The sequence below is a fragment of the Centropristis striata genome, chromosome 19 (assembly GCF_030273125.1).
Source record: "Centropristis striata isolate RG_2023a ecotype Rhode Island chromosome 19, C.striata_1.0, whole genome shotgun sequence".
Taxonomy (NCBI): domain Eukaryota; kingdom Metazoa; phylum Chordata; class Actinopteri; order Perciformes; family Serranidae; genus Centropristis; species Centropristis striata.
In genome coordinates this window covers 29,487,871-29,503,643 of record NC_081535.1, presented here as the reverse complement: position 1 = coordinate 29,503,643, position 15,773 = coordinate 29,487,871, and the positions used below count along the sequence as shown (strand labels likewise).

General features: G+C 40.3%; 2 protein-coding genes across 2 annotated transcripts in view; both read left to right on the top strand.

The window, feature by feature from the left end:
* lrsam1 (leucine rich repeat and sterile alpha motif containing 1) overlaps positions 1-3,182 on the top strand; it is a 31,894-nt gene extending 28,712 nt beyond the window's left edge. The window contains exon 25 of the mRNA XM_059357532.1: positions 381-3,182. Coding sequence (XP_059213515.1) covers positions 381-503 — 123 coding nt within the window. The 3' untranslated portion in view covers positions 504-3,182. The remainder of the gene's footprint in view (positions 1-380) is intronic.
* Positions 3,183-4,634: 1,452 nt separating this feature from the next.
* Positions 4,635-15,498, top strand: ndor1 (NADPH dependent diflavin oxidoreductase 1). The gene is made up of 15 exons (XM_059357534.1): positions 4,635-4,744; positions 5,807-5,946; positions 6,905-6,982; positions 7,117-7,214; positions 7,307-7,405; positions 8,128-8,229; positions 9,274-9,477; positions 9,570-9,697; positions 10,905-11,116; positions 11,210-11,317; positions 11,422-11,536; positions 11,997-12,143; positions 12,412-12,530; positions 12,614-12,708; positions 13,762-15,498. The coding sequence occupies exons 2-15, from the start codon at positions 5,812-5,814 to the stop codon at positions 13,904-13,906; spliced, it is 1,785 nt and encodes a 594-aa protein (XP_059213517.1). The 5' UTR covers positions 4,635-4,744; positions 5,807-5,811; the 3' UTR covers positions 13,907-15,498.
* Positions 15,499-15,773: the final 275 nt, after the last annotated feature.

Sequence of the window (15,773 nt, the reverse complement as noted above, 5' to 3'; positions counted from 1 at the left end):
TAAGTTAATAAAATATTGAGTTACTCTTTAGATTATTTAGTTTTTAGTACAGATGCTTTAAAACTGTATAAAACAACGTAAAAAAATCGTGATTATAATCGACATCTGACGATATGAAAAAAAAAAAATGTTATGACATTTTTTTGCCATATCATCCAGTCATATCTGATAGCGGTACAGAGTCGGTCCCCCCAAGATACCTCTGGAACATTCAGATTGCAGGCGAAACGTCACAGAGGCGTAAATATCGCGGCTTGAAACGGCGGTCTGAAAGGAGCTACTGACTCCAGGAAAAAAGCCTTTAAAATCTTTGTAGTAATGAAGTGCAAATATTACACTCCTCTAGGCGACTGATTGTGTCTTGTCTTCCTCCTCTCCAGTCTCAGGTCATCTTCCTGCCCTGTGGTCACGTGTGCTGCTGCCTGGTCTGCAGCGACGCCCTGCAGAACTGCCCTCTGTGTCGTAGCAACATATCCCAGCGCATACGCCTCTACCACAGCTAGAACCAGCCGCACCAACTGCATCTCTCTTTATTTATGCATGATCATCAAACTGCTGTGAGCCAACATCATCATGTATAGAAAAAAAGCTTTTAGCAAATTTAAAAAAAAAAAAGGCTGAGTCACTTTCCCTGTTTAACAAAACTGTACTTTGTGATGTAAATGCAGAAAAACGATACAATTATTTTAAAGTGTTGTGCTTTTTTTGTTTGTCAATTCTGGCATCCAAGCCTGTTTTTAGTTTGTTGTTTTTTATAATTTTAAAGTGTTTTTTTTTTTAATGAAATATATATTTACAGCCAGGTGGACTCCACCTCTCACTGGTAGAAGACTGACTGTTCTTTGCCTTAATATAGTTTCTCAATTGACTCGTGCCTTTTTCTGGAAGTCTCTTATAAACTATTTGTCTGTTGTCAACCAAAGTAACACCTGTCTGTCCCAACATTTATAATATGTGAACTAACACATAATCTATTGATTGTTATTGCTTTTTTCTATCATTGCTGGTTGTTCTTTCATCACTGATGCTCTTTAATCCATCACACTCGTTGTCTAGAATCATTTATCTACTGTTATGGGGGATTATTTCAATGCATATCAAGGCAATTTGAGGGAAAAACCACTTTTCCGCCTGTGACCAAGATTTAGTACCCCCAGACCCTCCAACTCCCAGTATGATATTGCAGTATTATAATCCCTATACCATATGTACCGCATTGCATGGCCCCAGGTTTTCTCGTGTGATAATCTGAAACACAAAGAGCTGTATAAATGTGCACTATCATCCCAAACCTGACCTCAATTTTTATGTTTAGGTTTTGAGTACTACTCATTCTGTACAATCATAAAATGTAGTGAAGTGACAACGAAGCTTTGTGAACCATTTGCTTTATTTTTTGAGTCTGCTAGATGGCAGTCTTGGCTTAAAAAAGGCTCTAGCGATGGTAATTAAGGGTGTTTTCAGCCATCTAGTGGGCTCAGAAAATGTAAAAAATTGTTCACAAAGCTTCGTCGTCGCTTCACTTATAAAATGTTTTGCTGTGCTTATAGAAGGAGCTTTTTTAAATCAGGGAAATGTAGCATCCTCTTTGTGTGATACGAGGCAGAATTTTTAACCTATAACACTCCATCTGCCTCAACTAACCTGCCTAGCCAACTAAGTAAATGCTACAAACTATCACATCCATCTGAATTTAATGCAACATTAAACCGACACGGAGAGGGACGAACTGGGACTTAAAAAAAGGTCCTGGACTTTTTTCCAAAATTTAGGCCCACGAACCATATGCAATTACTAGTGATGTGCCAATGAGACTTAGTGGGTGGTTCAATATTAAATATCTCTGTAAGCTGTCCACATTTTAATGCCTCCATCTAGTGATGTGCTAATGAAGCCTCATGAACCATTTTCATTATTTTCTGAGCCCACTAGATGGCGCTATTGGTTTAAAGAAAAAGACAGAAGCTGTGGTAATTGAAGGTGTTTTCAGCTCTTTGTTGATCAGAGAGCTCCATCTAGTGGACTCTGAAAATAAAGGAAATGGTTCATGAGGCTTCACTGGCACATCACTGCCTCTGTCTCTAACGGTTTGGCTCTCTTCTCTTTTTTTAGATTTTTCCCAGCCACCTTTCTCCTTACGCTTTTTACTTAACATTTCTCGCACTCTTCTTTGTTATTTTGTTTTGAGTTTCTTTTTTTCCCCCACGTAATAAATGTAAATTATATTTGCGCTAATCAGATTTTTTTTCTGATGAACCAAAAAGGCCACAGACAGACAAACAGACAGGGTCTGTGGGACGGCTGTTCTGGACATTGACAAAATTTCCTATTGGTCAGTCCGCCCCTGGAAACTAAAACCTTGCACTGCCAACAAAAATAGCTGGTGGAGTGAACCCTAAAAAAGCCCACAAACGTAAGACCTTTGGTGACTCCTTTGGCTCTGGGGTCCATTGGAATAGATGGATGGATATTCCGCCAAGACCTCAATTGAGTAGTGAAGTGACAATGAGGCTTTGTGAACCATTTTCTTTATTTTCTGAGATTGCGATCTTTGTTCAACAAAGGGCTGAAACACACTCAATTACCATCGCTAGAGACTTTTTTTTTAAAGCCAAGAGCGCCATCTAGTGGGGTTAAAAAAAGAAAGCAAACGGTTCACAAAGCTTCATTGTCACTTCCCTACAATTTAGTTTATGTCCCAGTTGTCTCTTGCATATCTTTTGATCCCATTCTCATTTGACTTGCTATAATCCGTCTGTGTACATGTATGAACTAATACGTCACCTGTCTGTAGCCATCATTAACGCTTCTATACTCAAGTGCTCTTAACTACAACATCCCAGCATGTTTCAGGAAATATCTGTACTTATTGTATATGACTGTTAAATGTAGCGAGAGTAGTGTGTAAGACTTCTATATAAACCCCGACACTGAGACATAAAATAATGTTTCGCTGTGTTCACCGTGTGGTCAATGTGAAAGATTTCTGTTGCTGAAGCTCCTTTAAACACAGTTTCACACGTGTTTTTTGTGTAAATGGACACCTGCTGTCACTGGATATCCTACTTTGCTTTCATGGAGTAATTATAATAAATAATCTCTTGCAACTGGTTTAACTGACCTTTTAAGTTCTGAATAGGAATTTGCATTAAAGTTGCAGTATGTGATTCTGGAGAAAGATAGTTGATTGTTGAGTCTCATTTTCCAGGTTACACCAGCCCAAAGCATCAGTATCTGACAGTCTGTAGGAAGGTGCAATATAAACGTGTTTGTCAGAGAAATACTATATCCATTATGGAAATAAAAGTACCAATACTACAGACTATTATTCAGTGAATCTATGTTACTTTTTACGAAAGAGCTTAGTTTGTTTGTAGTCTGTTTTTTAGGGAGTCAAACTCATAATTTTGAGTAAAATAGTGGAAATGGGCTTCTATAAACGTGTGACGAATTTAAAACAAATCTGTAAGGTGCATGCAGCATTTGGTAAAAAGATGAAATCACTGTAGTGTGTTCACAGGGAAGACAAATTACACAACGTGAACAGTTCTAACTGTGAGGGGTTTTTTATTTTATTTTACAAAGTATTCAGCAGTGGTGGAAGAAGTATTCATATCTCCTACTTCAGTAAATGTACTAATACCACACTGTGTAATTACTCCACAACAAGTTAAAGTCCTGCATTTAAAACTTACTGTAGTGAAAGTACAAAAGTATCAAAATGTATTTAAAGTATCAAAAATAAAAGTAGTCATTATGCAGAATGGACCCACTCAGATTGTTTTATATATTCTAAATATTGCATTATTATTATTATTATTGATGCATTTATGTAAGCAGCATTTTAACTTCTTAATAAACTGCTATAATGTTTAATTGAAAAAAGTTTAATATTCACGTGTTTCATGTTAAATCTCAACCTGAAAAGTAACTTAAGCTGTCAGTTAAATGTAGTGGAGTACAAGTAAACAGTTATATATAATGGAATATGAAATACTCAAGTAAAATACACGTAACTAAGTACATTTACTCAAGTACTGTACTTAAGTACAATTCTGAGGTACTTGTACTTTACTTGAGTATTTCCATTTTATGTAACTTTATACTTCTACTCCATTACATTTAGAGGCAAATATTGTACTTTTACTCCACTACATTTAGCTGACAGTTACAGGTTGAGATTTAACATAAAAAAATATAAATTATTATAAATGTCAAGTGATCAGCTATTTTTTTATAAACAAAACATCATAACAGTATATTAAGTAGTTAAAATTAGCCCTATCTTGAGAAAACTAACATAAAGGCATCAATAATAACACTATAATAATATAATTAGAATATATATAACATTTTGAGTGGGTTTATTCTGCATTAAGAGTACTTTTACTTTTGATACTTTAAGTACATTTTGATGCTGATATTTCTGTGGCATTAGTACTTTTACTTAAGTAAGAGATCTAAATACTTTTTCCATCACTGTTTATGGCGATCTACTGCATTTTAGATTTTTTTTCAAGGGTGATACTATTGTTCAAGGTTGACAGTATTTTCGAGTAGAATACCCGAATCTCTGATTTTTTTATGGCTTTGAATGTAACACCAAAGCAACGAGCCAATCACAACGCGAAAAGGTCCTGACGTAAGATGTAACGTTGACAATGGGGAGCTACATGCTGTACTTACAGTAGTTATACATTCGTTTTCTTAGATTTTCGGGTTATTGTTGACAAAGGCAGCAGTGGTAAGTGTCTTGTTTCCTTGATACGAGGTGACATGTTGATTCATGAAGTAGGAAAATAAATACCGACTAACATAATGGCCATTCAAGCCAGCAGCTAAGTGACCTGCTAGTAGCTAGCCGCACTGTCATGTAACGTTTATGTCAAGTTCCGTTAAAACAAACAACCAATAGTTATTTTGTTTTCGTTTCAAAATACAAACATTAAAAATGAAATACAAGCCGTTTTTCTGTATCAGGGTCAGAAAGGGATATATTACATTTAAAAATGTATTTGATTTTAGTTATGATAAAAAAAAAGCCCGTTGTTTCCTATTCTGCGACCGGAAGTTTCCATTTACAAAATAAGAGGACGAACGGTCGGTGAATAACTGTAAAATGAATATTTGTTTTCAAAACACTGAAAGCACGTCACTCAATAGGAAGAGATAGGGACCACACCTCTTCAAAGTAAGAGTCGCAGTTAACTGTGCTGGCCACACTGTCATGATGTAATTTTAAGTTCTGTTACGGAAAGTGGAAGTTACCTAAGTAACATCTTGGCTTAAGGTAGGAAACTTTCTATTAGTGGTCGACCCATTCAGGTTTTTTAAAGCCAATACCGATTATTTTCAATCATCAACCAACACAACTGTAGGTGTGAATTGATGAATTGTCAGAATAGAGTATAAAAATGTCTTAAAACCCTCATGAAACATGTAGCGCCACTCCAAAAAGAGCACACATCATTGAAAAAAAAAATGTAAAGACTGACAGGGTACAAAACACTACATGGAAAAGGAGAGGAGTTAGTTTAGCAGCAGATTAGTTGGAAGAGGGAAACTTCATGTTACTTAGGCTTATTTTTTACAGTATTGTCTTTATTATATATATAATTCACCTTTATCTTTATCTATTTAATGTCCTATGCACTGATTGGGTCCAGCACCCATAGTTTTGTGGTACACTGTGCAATAACAATAAAGACTATTCTATTCTAGTGAGTTTTTTTTTTTTTACTTCTTTTACTTTACTAGTCCCTTTTCTTCTAAAATAACAGAGAATTTGTGACTTTGTTTCTCACAGTGATCATGTCAAAGCCCACGGTGCTGCTGCTCTATGGGAGCCAGACTGGTACGGCCCATGACACGGCCCAGAGGATCGCACGGCAGGCACAAAGAAGACACCTGCAGTTTCAGGTGTTGCCTCTGGATCACTACAACGTGGTGAGTGTGGTGTTGGTGAGCAGAGGGGATCAGATCTGGAGTTTAAACTGTTATATTTGAATAATTATAAGAAGGCAGATAGCTAAGGTGCTTTGATCCACTGTAGCTTTTCCCACAGACAGACCTGAGACAGTTTGTGATATCATGTTCAGGCTTTGTAGCTCATAGATACGCACCTGTAAGAACAACACACACATATTATGTATCACAACCTTCGAAACAGACTTGAACAGCTGTTGGTCTGTCCATATCAAAGGTAACTGGCCAATAGAATTCGGTTGCTTGTAAGTCCAACTTCTGTCGAAGATGAAATGTGAATTATTACAGCAATCGGGGCTCATTCTGACTGGGATCTGATTAACTCTACCTGTGACCTAAATAAAAAGCTTGCATTGACACTAAGGCTGTGCATCTTCACTGGTCTCATGATTGGATTTGATTCTATTACCTGATGCATCACGTTGCATTACATCCTCGATTTTTTTTACATTTCAACACATGGTTACTTTTCCATCATTTAAAACTACAGGTTTGATACATGTGGGTTCACTTTTTTATTATTTAAAGTCTTTACAAAATGTATAGCCGACTTTTGGAGTCAAGTTGTAACTCCTAACAACTTCCTACTGCTCTGAGGACATTCCTGATAACAAAAAAAATCTGTAAACCAAACTAAATAGTAAAGGCCTAGTCTGTCTACTACCCAAATTATCTGTCTGATTATCGATTATGGACTGTCACTGCATCGATGCAGAATCATCCATATATGGATTGCGATGCATCAATTACACCATTTTTTTCAACACCCCTAATTGAGACCAGTCTTTTTTCTCCAGTTGGGTTTGATCTTGGGCTTCCAATCAAAGAACCTGAAACCTTGATAAAACTCTCTGCAGTGATGGCTGATATTTGTTCGGATAAGTTCCATAAATCACATTTAAACTCTGTTTCCTCTCAGGCCAACTTGATCTCAGAGTCTCTGGTTGTTTTTGTTTGTGCCACCACTGGTCAAGGAGACCCTCCAGACAACATGAAGGTAATAAAACATAAAAAAGTCTTTACATAAATTGTGTTAAACCATAAGATAGCAGACGTATTGGATTGGTCAAAACACATATAATGCATTGGAAAACCGGTCTCACTCTGTTCACTGTGGTTTTCTGTTCAAAGAGCTTCTGGAGGTTTATCTTTAGGAAGTCTTTGCCTGTTGGCTCTTTGAGTCGCCTGGACTGTGCCGTCCTGGGCCTGGGAGACTCCTCCTATCCTAAGTCAGTCTTTTTCAGGTTTACAAGTCTCACAGAATACAACACTCACCATGGCTCCTGGTCTTAACAAAAGCATCAACTACTTTCACTCATAGGTTCAATTTTGTGGCCAAGAAGCTTCATAAGCGCCTCCTGCAGCTGGGAGCCAACATGCTGCTGGCGGCCGGGCTGGCAGATGACCAGCACGACCTGGGGTAAGAGACAGCACGTGGACATTCCTTATTAACTCTGCAAGAGAAATACATATTGCATCTTTAATTTCAGAAAAAAGCAGGTTCCCTTTTAAGAATATGGAGATACTGGTATCATATGAAACCAGAAGATCTAAGGAATCTATAGGCACCATGTATGTTAGGATATTGTGTCGGGAAGTTTTCGAAGTAACGCTGCAAAGTTAGGCTAAAGTTTTGCATTTTTTTTAACCTTTTTTTCAATGATTTAAAAAAAATATATTTTCACATTAAATTAAAGTTTTACTGTAAGAAAAACAGTTAATCTCCCTTTCAAAAAAAAGTAGAATTACCAGAAAAAAAAGTAGAATTACCAGAAAAAAAAGTCAAAATTTTCAGAAAAAAGTCAAATTTACCAGAAAAAAGTAGAAATTACAAGAAAAAATATAGTAATTGTGCCTCAGGATCGTGTTGGGAAGTTGTGGAAATAACGCTGCAAGACTTTTTTTATGTTTCATTCAGAAACATTCAGAGCAGCGAATACTTTGTTGGTCAGTCTGTGGGTTTGACTCTCAATTAAAAGAGAAGCAAAAATCAGAGCAGCAAACTGTTTTTTTAGGGATGTAAATGTATCTGCAAAGTAGAGTGAGTCCAGACACGTGATATGTGAAGAAAGGGGGGATGACATGCATTAAACATTCATATTGCTGAAACTGAACCATGGACGTTGCATGTGTTTGCACCAGGTCCGACGCTGTCATTGACCCTTGGTGCAAATCATTTTGGGAGAAAGTGTTTGCTCTACACCCGTCTCTGGCCAGTGTGACTCCACTGAGGGATGATGAACTGTGAGTATCCTGTTGATTTGACACAGTGTCTAATTTTGTGTTTGTGTACAACCACGGCCACTTCATTAGGTACACCTTGCTAGTATGCCTTCAGAACTGCTTGAAATCCTCGTGGCTTTGAATGAACAATCTGCAGGAAACATTCCTCAGAGATTTTGGTCCATATTGACATTATAGCATCACACAGTTGCTGCACATCCATTATGTGAATCTCCCGTTCCTCCACATCCCAAAGCTGCTCTGTTGGACTGAGATCTGGTGACTTTGGAGGCCACTGGAGTTAGGGAACTCATTGTCCTGTTCTACAAACCAGTTTAAGAGGATTTGGCTTTGTGACATGGTGTGTTATCCTGCTGGAGGTGGCCATCAGAAGATGCTCCACTGTGGTCTGCTCAGGCAGAAGTCTCCCCTCAGACAGAAGTCTCCCCTCAGGCAGAGGTCTCCCCTCAGACAGAAGTCTCCCCTCAGGCAGAGGTCTCCCCTCAGACAGAAGTCTCCCCTCAGGCAGAGGTCTCCCCTCAAGCAGAGGTCTCCCCTCAGGTAGAGGTCTCCCCTCAGGCAGAGGTCTCCGCTCAGGCAGAGGTCTCCCCTCAGGTAGAGGTCTCCCCTCAGGTAGAGGTCTCCCCTCAGGCAGAGGTCTCCCCTCAGGTAGAGGTCTCCCCTCAGGCAGAGGTCTCCCCTCAGGTAGAGGTCTCCCCTCAGGTAGAGGTCTCCCCTCAGGCAGAGGTCTCCCCTCAGGCAGAGGTCTCCGCTCAGGCAGAGGTCTCCGCTCAGGCAGAGGTCTCCCCTCAGGTAGAGGTCTCCCCTCAGGTAGAGGTCTCCCCTCAGGCGGAGAACTCCCCTCAGGCTTCACCATGTCTACATGCCTAAAGTTGAGTTGCTCCCATGTGATTGGCTGATTAGATATTTGGTTGAACATATGTACCTTATGTAGTGGCCGGTGAGTGTATTTTAATTATTGGTTGTGTTCTTCAAAAGCCTGTTATTAACTCCTGTTTGGGTTGTGTTTTAAATCCTTGCATATTTTCTCGATTCCTGTGGCAGACTCCCTCCAACATTTACCTTCCACCTACTGGATGATGTGAAAAAGAAGACAGATGACCGGCTGAGGATTCCCACAGAGCAAACTGTCCCCACACAGTCCCTCCCCTTTCCTGCCAGACTGGTGTTCAACAGGAGAGTCACGGACGTGTCACACTTTCAGGATGTCAGGCACATTGAGTTCGATATCACTGGATCCAACATTAAGTAAGTTTACAGGTACAGTACTACCAACATTCAGACTGGAGCTGCATTGTGATGAGTTTCTTCTTTACATTAGTTGTGGTGTTGCTGTGCAGGTTTGCAGCTGGTGACGTGGTGATGATGTATCCATGCAACACTTCAGATAACGTTCAGCAATTCTGTGAGCTGCTGAGATTAGATCCAGAGGCCAGCTTCACCCTCAGGCCCACAGGCAACGCCTCAGGTAGGCTGTGTGTGTGTGTGTGTGTGTGTGTGTGTGTTTTCACTCCGTGCATTATCCATTACATTACCAAATCCCAGTCTTCAATTGACTTGAGATACATGGGAAGTTTCAGCAGTGTTAGTTTTCAGTAGTGGTGTACCAGTGAAGCTTCATGAACCATTGTCATTATTTTCTGAGCCCATTAGATGTTCAATTACCATTGCTTCAGCCTTTTTCTTTAACCAATAGCTCCATCCACAGACGTTTCATTTGGCGCTACTTTTTGTTATCCGTAGAACTTCCATGTTCCTATGCAAAAGTGCACTCACATGCTTTGTGCATACTCCCACTTTAAAAACCATAATGACCTAGTCTGAATAGAGTGTTAACCACAGGGTTTCCGCTATATTCATTCAGTCGCTTAAATAAGAGGAACCCTTATTCTCCTTTGCAACAATTCATTAAAACATGCAATTATTAAGATGGAATAGTGGCATTAGAATGTGCAAGAGGTACCAAAATTAAGCTTTTAAGGCAAAAATTTTCCCAAGGGGAGCATGCAACAGAACCCCCTACTTTGTTTGGGTCCCACCATCATAGTCTCGGAAAATCCTGTGGGAAACACTGGTTCTATAAAGCTTGTTTTGCAGTCATTTTTATACTTTCTTAATTGCTGGTTGACACTTACATGTGCACACCATGCAGGGGACAAATAACCCTTCACCCCCGCTGCTGGAAAAAATCCTAGAGGAAACACCTTAACCCTCTGGAGTCCATGAATCAACCTGCACATTACTTATTCATGACCTGAAGACATCAAAATGAAGCAACTTGGAGTCTTGCCATCAGCTTCCTTCTAAATTTCTGGCTTGAAACTCCGTACTGGAGATAATGTCAAATATATTTAGTGTAAAGATATAGAACTAGATATTATCCTCATTTTACCTGGTATATGTTATATATGCAACCTGTGTTCATATTTGCAACATCGACATTTCTGCGTGTGAAACATCATTTTCAAGATCAGAATTTATGTTTCCTTTGTTTCCTTTGGGTTCAAAATTTTGATCAAGTAAGTCAAAGTTAAACATCAGTTATCAGGACATACAGGTGAGGTAATGACGAAAAAACTGATACCAACATGGCATGGTGAAGATTTTTAACAGATTTTTTAACGGACATAATAGCCGAAGATTTCAGAGGGTTAACCATGTTGTTGTGTGCTCAGTCCCAGCCAGGCTCCCTCAGCCCTGCAATGTGCTCCACCTGGTGGAGAGATTCCTGGACATCGCCGCCGTGCCTCGCCGCTCTTTCTTTGAGCTGCTGTCCACTTTTGCCACCAACGAGCTGGAGAAGGAAAAGCTGCTGGAGTTCAGCTCGGCAGAAGGCCAGGATGATCTGCTCAGCTACTGCAACCGGCCCCGACGCAGCGCGCTGGAGGTGATGACTCAGAGCTAAAGCAAGTAGTTGCAGTTTAGTTGTGCACACACTGATCAATAATAAACAAAATATGCTGTGCTTTTGCTGCTCCAGGTCCTGGCAGATTTCCCCCACACTACAGCTGAACTCAAAGCTGACTATCTCATGGATCTATTCCCTGAGATCCAGCCTCGCTCCTTCTCCATCGCCTCCTCTCTTCAGGTAAAATATGCTGCGTGTTCAACTGCATGACAAGGAAACCTGTACATTAATTCTACTGAGTAGTACGGACAGATGAAGGATGAATGTTGTCTTATTCCTCACAGGTTCACCCAGACAGGCTGCAGATCCTGGTCGCTGTGGTTCAATACAAAACCAAGTTGTATAAACCACGAAGAGGCCTCTGCTCCACCTGGTTATCCAGCCTGGACCCTGCACAAGGTCTCTTATCACTCACCAGCGCACAAGTGGTCTGAACCCAGCCACAGACGTTACTTAATTACAGTAGAATTACAGATCTTATGTCCGTGTTTCCCCTCTTGTTTAAATAGACGTTTTATCACAAGAACCACTCGTACAAACAGAGTCGCTCTTCAGTTTCACATCCAAGTGATTCAAGAAAATTTGTTCCTTTCACCAATTTTCTAATACTTCCAAGTCTTGTCTAAGGTACAAGCACAATTCTACAGAGATGATTACGTTAAGTCAAGTTACAGTGAAGTTAAAAAAAATTATGGGGTGTACATTTTGATGTGTTTCTGTAATTGCTGACATGGTAAATAACCCCAATGTTAACAGTCCCACACTTTATAAAAACACCACATGCCAAAAAAGTTGACTCTCAGTTCCAACTCATTACAAAGGTTATATGACAATTTTTTGTGTGTGTGTTGTACTGTAGGGGAGGTGTTTGTGCCTCTGTGGGTGCAGAAGGGAACAATGAAGTTCCCCAAAGATAAGGACACCCCTGTGATAATGGTTGGGCCTGGAACAGGAGTGGCCCCCTTCAGGTCGGCTCTACAGGAGAGGAGTGCTGAGGGGAAACATGGTGAGACCTTTACCTCTCTGATTGGGCTGTCGTCAAATAGTCCTTTGGCTCAGAAAGGTTTCTAACTGAGTGAAATGACCTGGAAATATTTAAAGTGGCAGCCATGAAAAGAGCAGTTCAGATTCTCTTCATGCAGGAAAGGGCTCCTTCATAGTCCAGCATTGTCACAATTTTCTTTTAATTCAATATGTTGAAGTGGTGATACTCTATGTAGAGTAGAAGATTTGAAAGCCTCACACTTTCTGCTTTCTATCTTCCTGCTGTTTAGCCAACGTCCTGTTCTTCGGTTGTCGTTCTGAGACCAAGGACTTCTACTTCAGGTCTGAGTGGGAGGACATGGTAAAGGCTGGACGTCTGACCCTCTCTACTGCCTTTTCACGAGACCAGGTAACACACACTCACTCCATACACATATTAAGGATCAGGAAAGGACAGAGGATTGCAATTACTCCATATACGTCTTGTTTCAGGAGGAGAAGGTGTACGTGCAGCACCGTGTGAGGCAGAACGCTGAGCTCCTGTGGGACCTGATCGTCAATAGAAGTGCCTGTTTTTACATTGCTGGGTAAGTTCAGTGCACCATCAGAAAACCTCTCCCTTTGTTCAAGTCTGGGTGTTTAGGATAGGTTCACAATTTTCCAAACGGCAGTCAGTTGCCCATATTATCTTCGATCATTCTGCCTTTTTGTACTGGACATTAAGCGATACTTTCATGAAGAGGTTCCAAAGGAAGAGAGGAGTCATTATTCAGAGTTTATCTGACACTAATATCAGGCAATGACGCTTCTGCAGGCTGAGATTCTTTAGTATCCATCCATCCATCCATACGTCCATCCATCCATTCATCCATCCATACGTTCATCCATCCATTCATCCACCCATCCATACATACGTCCATCCATCCATCCATCCATTCATCCACCCATCCATACATACGTCCATCCATCCATCCATCCATCCATCCATCCATCCATCCATCCATTCATCCATCCATCCATCCATCCATCCACCCATCCAATAATTTAAGTTTAAATCCTTAAAATGTCTAAAATTCTCTTAAAATCTCAAAATGTTTCAAATACGATTTTGAAAGGTCCTAAAAATGTATTAAGGTTACTTTTATTTAGAACAAATGCATAAACTTCAGTCTCACCTTTAAATGTTTTCGAGGACGTCTTAAATTTGACTTGTTGAAACCTGCAGAGACCCTGATCCTAGTCTGGATTCAAAATTATATAAACTAGTGTGTGTGTGTTCATGGTTCATGAAGGAGAATGTTACCCAGGGCAACACTGTGGCTCATTCATGTGTTTTCTGCTCTATGGCACAGAGGAAGAAGATATATCAGGCTTTGATGCATATTGTTCGTTAGTAGACATATTCATTGTGGATTTGCTTCTGCACGTGGGATTGTCTGACAAAAATAAAATGGAATATCTGATGCCTTTCTGACATTTAGAGAGACATATGTCGTGTCTCAAGACGTAATTGTGCTAAACATTCACTAAAGCTTGAGAAGTAACTTAATGGGGCTCCACTCCTCAATAAATAAATCCACCATGTAGCTGAGGTTCTCTTTGCTAGTGAACAGTGTTAACCTTGTTTTTTTTCTATGCAGGAGTGCTAAAGACATGCCAACCAGTGTGTGTGACGCTCTGAAAGAGGCGTTCCAGCAGGAGGGAGGCATGTCCAAGGAGGAGGCTGAGCAGATGCTGGATGCCATGGAGAGGAGGGGCCAGTTCCAGAGCGAGACCTGGTCCTGATCACACGACCCCAACCCACTACTCCCCATAGTTAACAAGAAGCTGCTGACGGCACGATACAATCTGCTGTGGAACAAAGTGGGTTCACCCACGTGTCGACATCTGAGCACGGGAGCTCAAAGCCGACACTTCCAGGCTTCACAAAGCTTCCATCCACATCTTTATTCAGCAGACTGAGCTGGCTCATGGCCGATCACATGACCCAGGTTCCATCCTTAGGTCAACTCTGGTTTGTATTGAGGTGCTGAGTCGTCGATCTGAACAGAAGTTGAACCTGCTGCGGTCCTTTTTTTCTAGCAAGATAAGATGAAGGACAGATGGAAGGAAAGCCCTCCTTTCAGCCTTACTTGATAATTGATATTAAGCCTTTCTTACACTTACTGAACGCAGTCTGTATGTGTCACTGGAGACCGCCATGTAAAAAACGAAAATGAAGTACTGGACTAACTTGAAGAAGCTTTAAACCTGGTGATAAATACAGTATAATGGACCAAAGTTTCTGCAGATCTTCTATGTGGAGTTTGCATGTTCTCTCTGGGTCCTCTGGTTTCCTCCCACAGTCCAAAAATCTGCAGCTTAGGTTTAATTGGTGACTCTAAATTGCCCATAGGACTGAATGAGAGCGTGAATGGTTGTCTGTTTCTATGTGTCAGCCCTGTGATAGTCTGGAGACTTGTCCAAGGTGGACCCGCCACTTGCCCAATGTCAGCTGGGATCGGCTCCAGACCCAGCAACTCTAGTTCGGATAAGCGGTTAAGGATAGTGGATGGGTTGTGAATGTGAGAGATAAAATTGTCAATGTGAGAAGTAAAATCAATGCTGTAGTTGTGAATCATTTCTCCAAGAGGTAATAAAGTTGATGCAAAATAACAAAGGGTCAAGGATAGAGCCATGTGGTACACCAAAACTCACAATGTCAGCTGGGATCGGCTCCAGCCCCCTGCGACCCCAGTTCGGATACTCGGTAAAGGCTAACAGATGGATGGACCAATAGTGCAGCAGTACACTGAGCTGTAATTGTGACTGTTTGTTAAATATATGACACAATAAATCCTGTAAATCTGAAAACATCACAAGGCTGCTGTGACTTTTAACTTGTTGTTTGTTGCAATTCTTGTTAAATATATGTGGAGTAGGTGTCAGACTGGGACTATTATTGATATTACCCGACTTCACTATTGTATCAGCAGATTATGTCAAAATTATCAATTTGGTCCCTGAAAATGGAAGCAAAAAAGCATCTTGACAGCCATAAAGCGCCACAGCCAAATCCAATAATTTAATACACTGTTTCTGGAAAATGTCTTGATGTCATAAACCACAAACCAGCAAATGTAATCTTCATTATCAGATGTGCTTATTAACGTAACTACATCAACTGTTCTGTAAAACTAATATCAATACATTATCAGGGACCGCCCTGTCCATTAGGTGATAGAAGCAGTTGCTGGTTAAAGGGCTGTGCATGAGACTGACGTTACACAATCATGAAGTCTTTTGAAGTTTTATGACTGCTGTCAATAAGAGTTATTCAATTAATTATGACACTTTCAATGCAAAGTTGACTTTGTTTAAGATGTCTACTTTGTTATGGCCACTTGATGATAATCAAGACAACAATGTTTTGATTGCATGGGATTAAGGTTGATCCAGCTCTGATCTTTGTTGGTATTATAAACAAGAAGCTACCTGCCTGCACAATAAACTTTGGGGTCCAAACAGAACCAGAACCTTAATCCAGCTCTTCATAAACCAGTTTGTAGATATAAATAGACCAAGTTTAAGTACTAACACAAGTATTTCTGATTGTTTGGCTCACTAACAAACATCTCCAGAAGTGTTTCGTTCATCAGTGTGACAGTGAGTA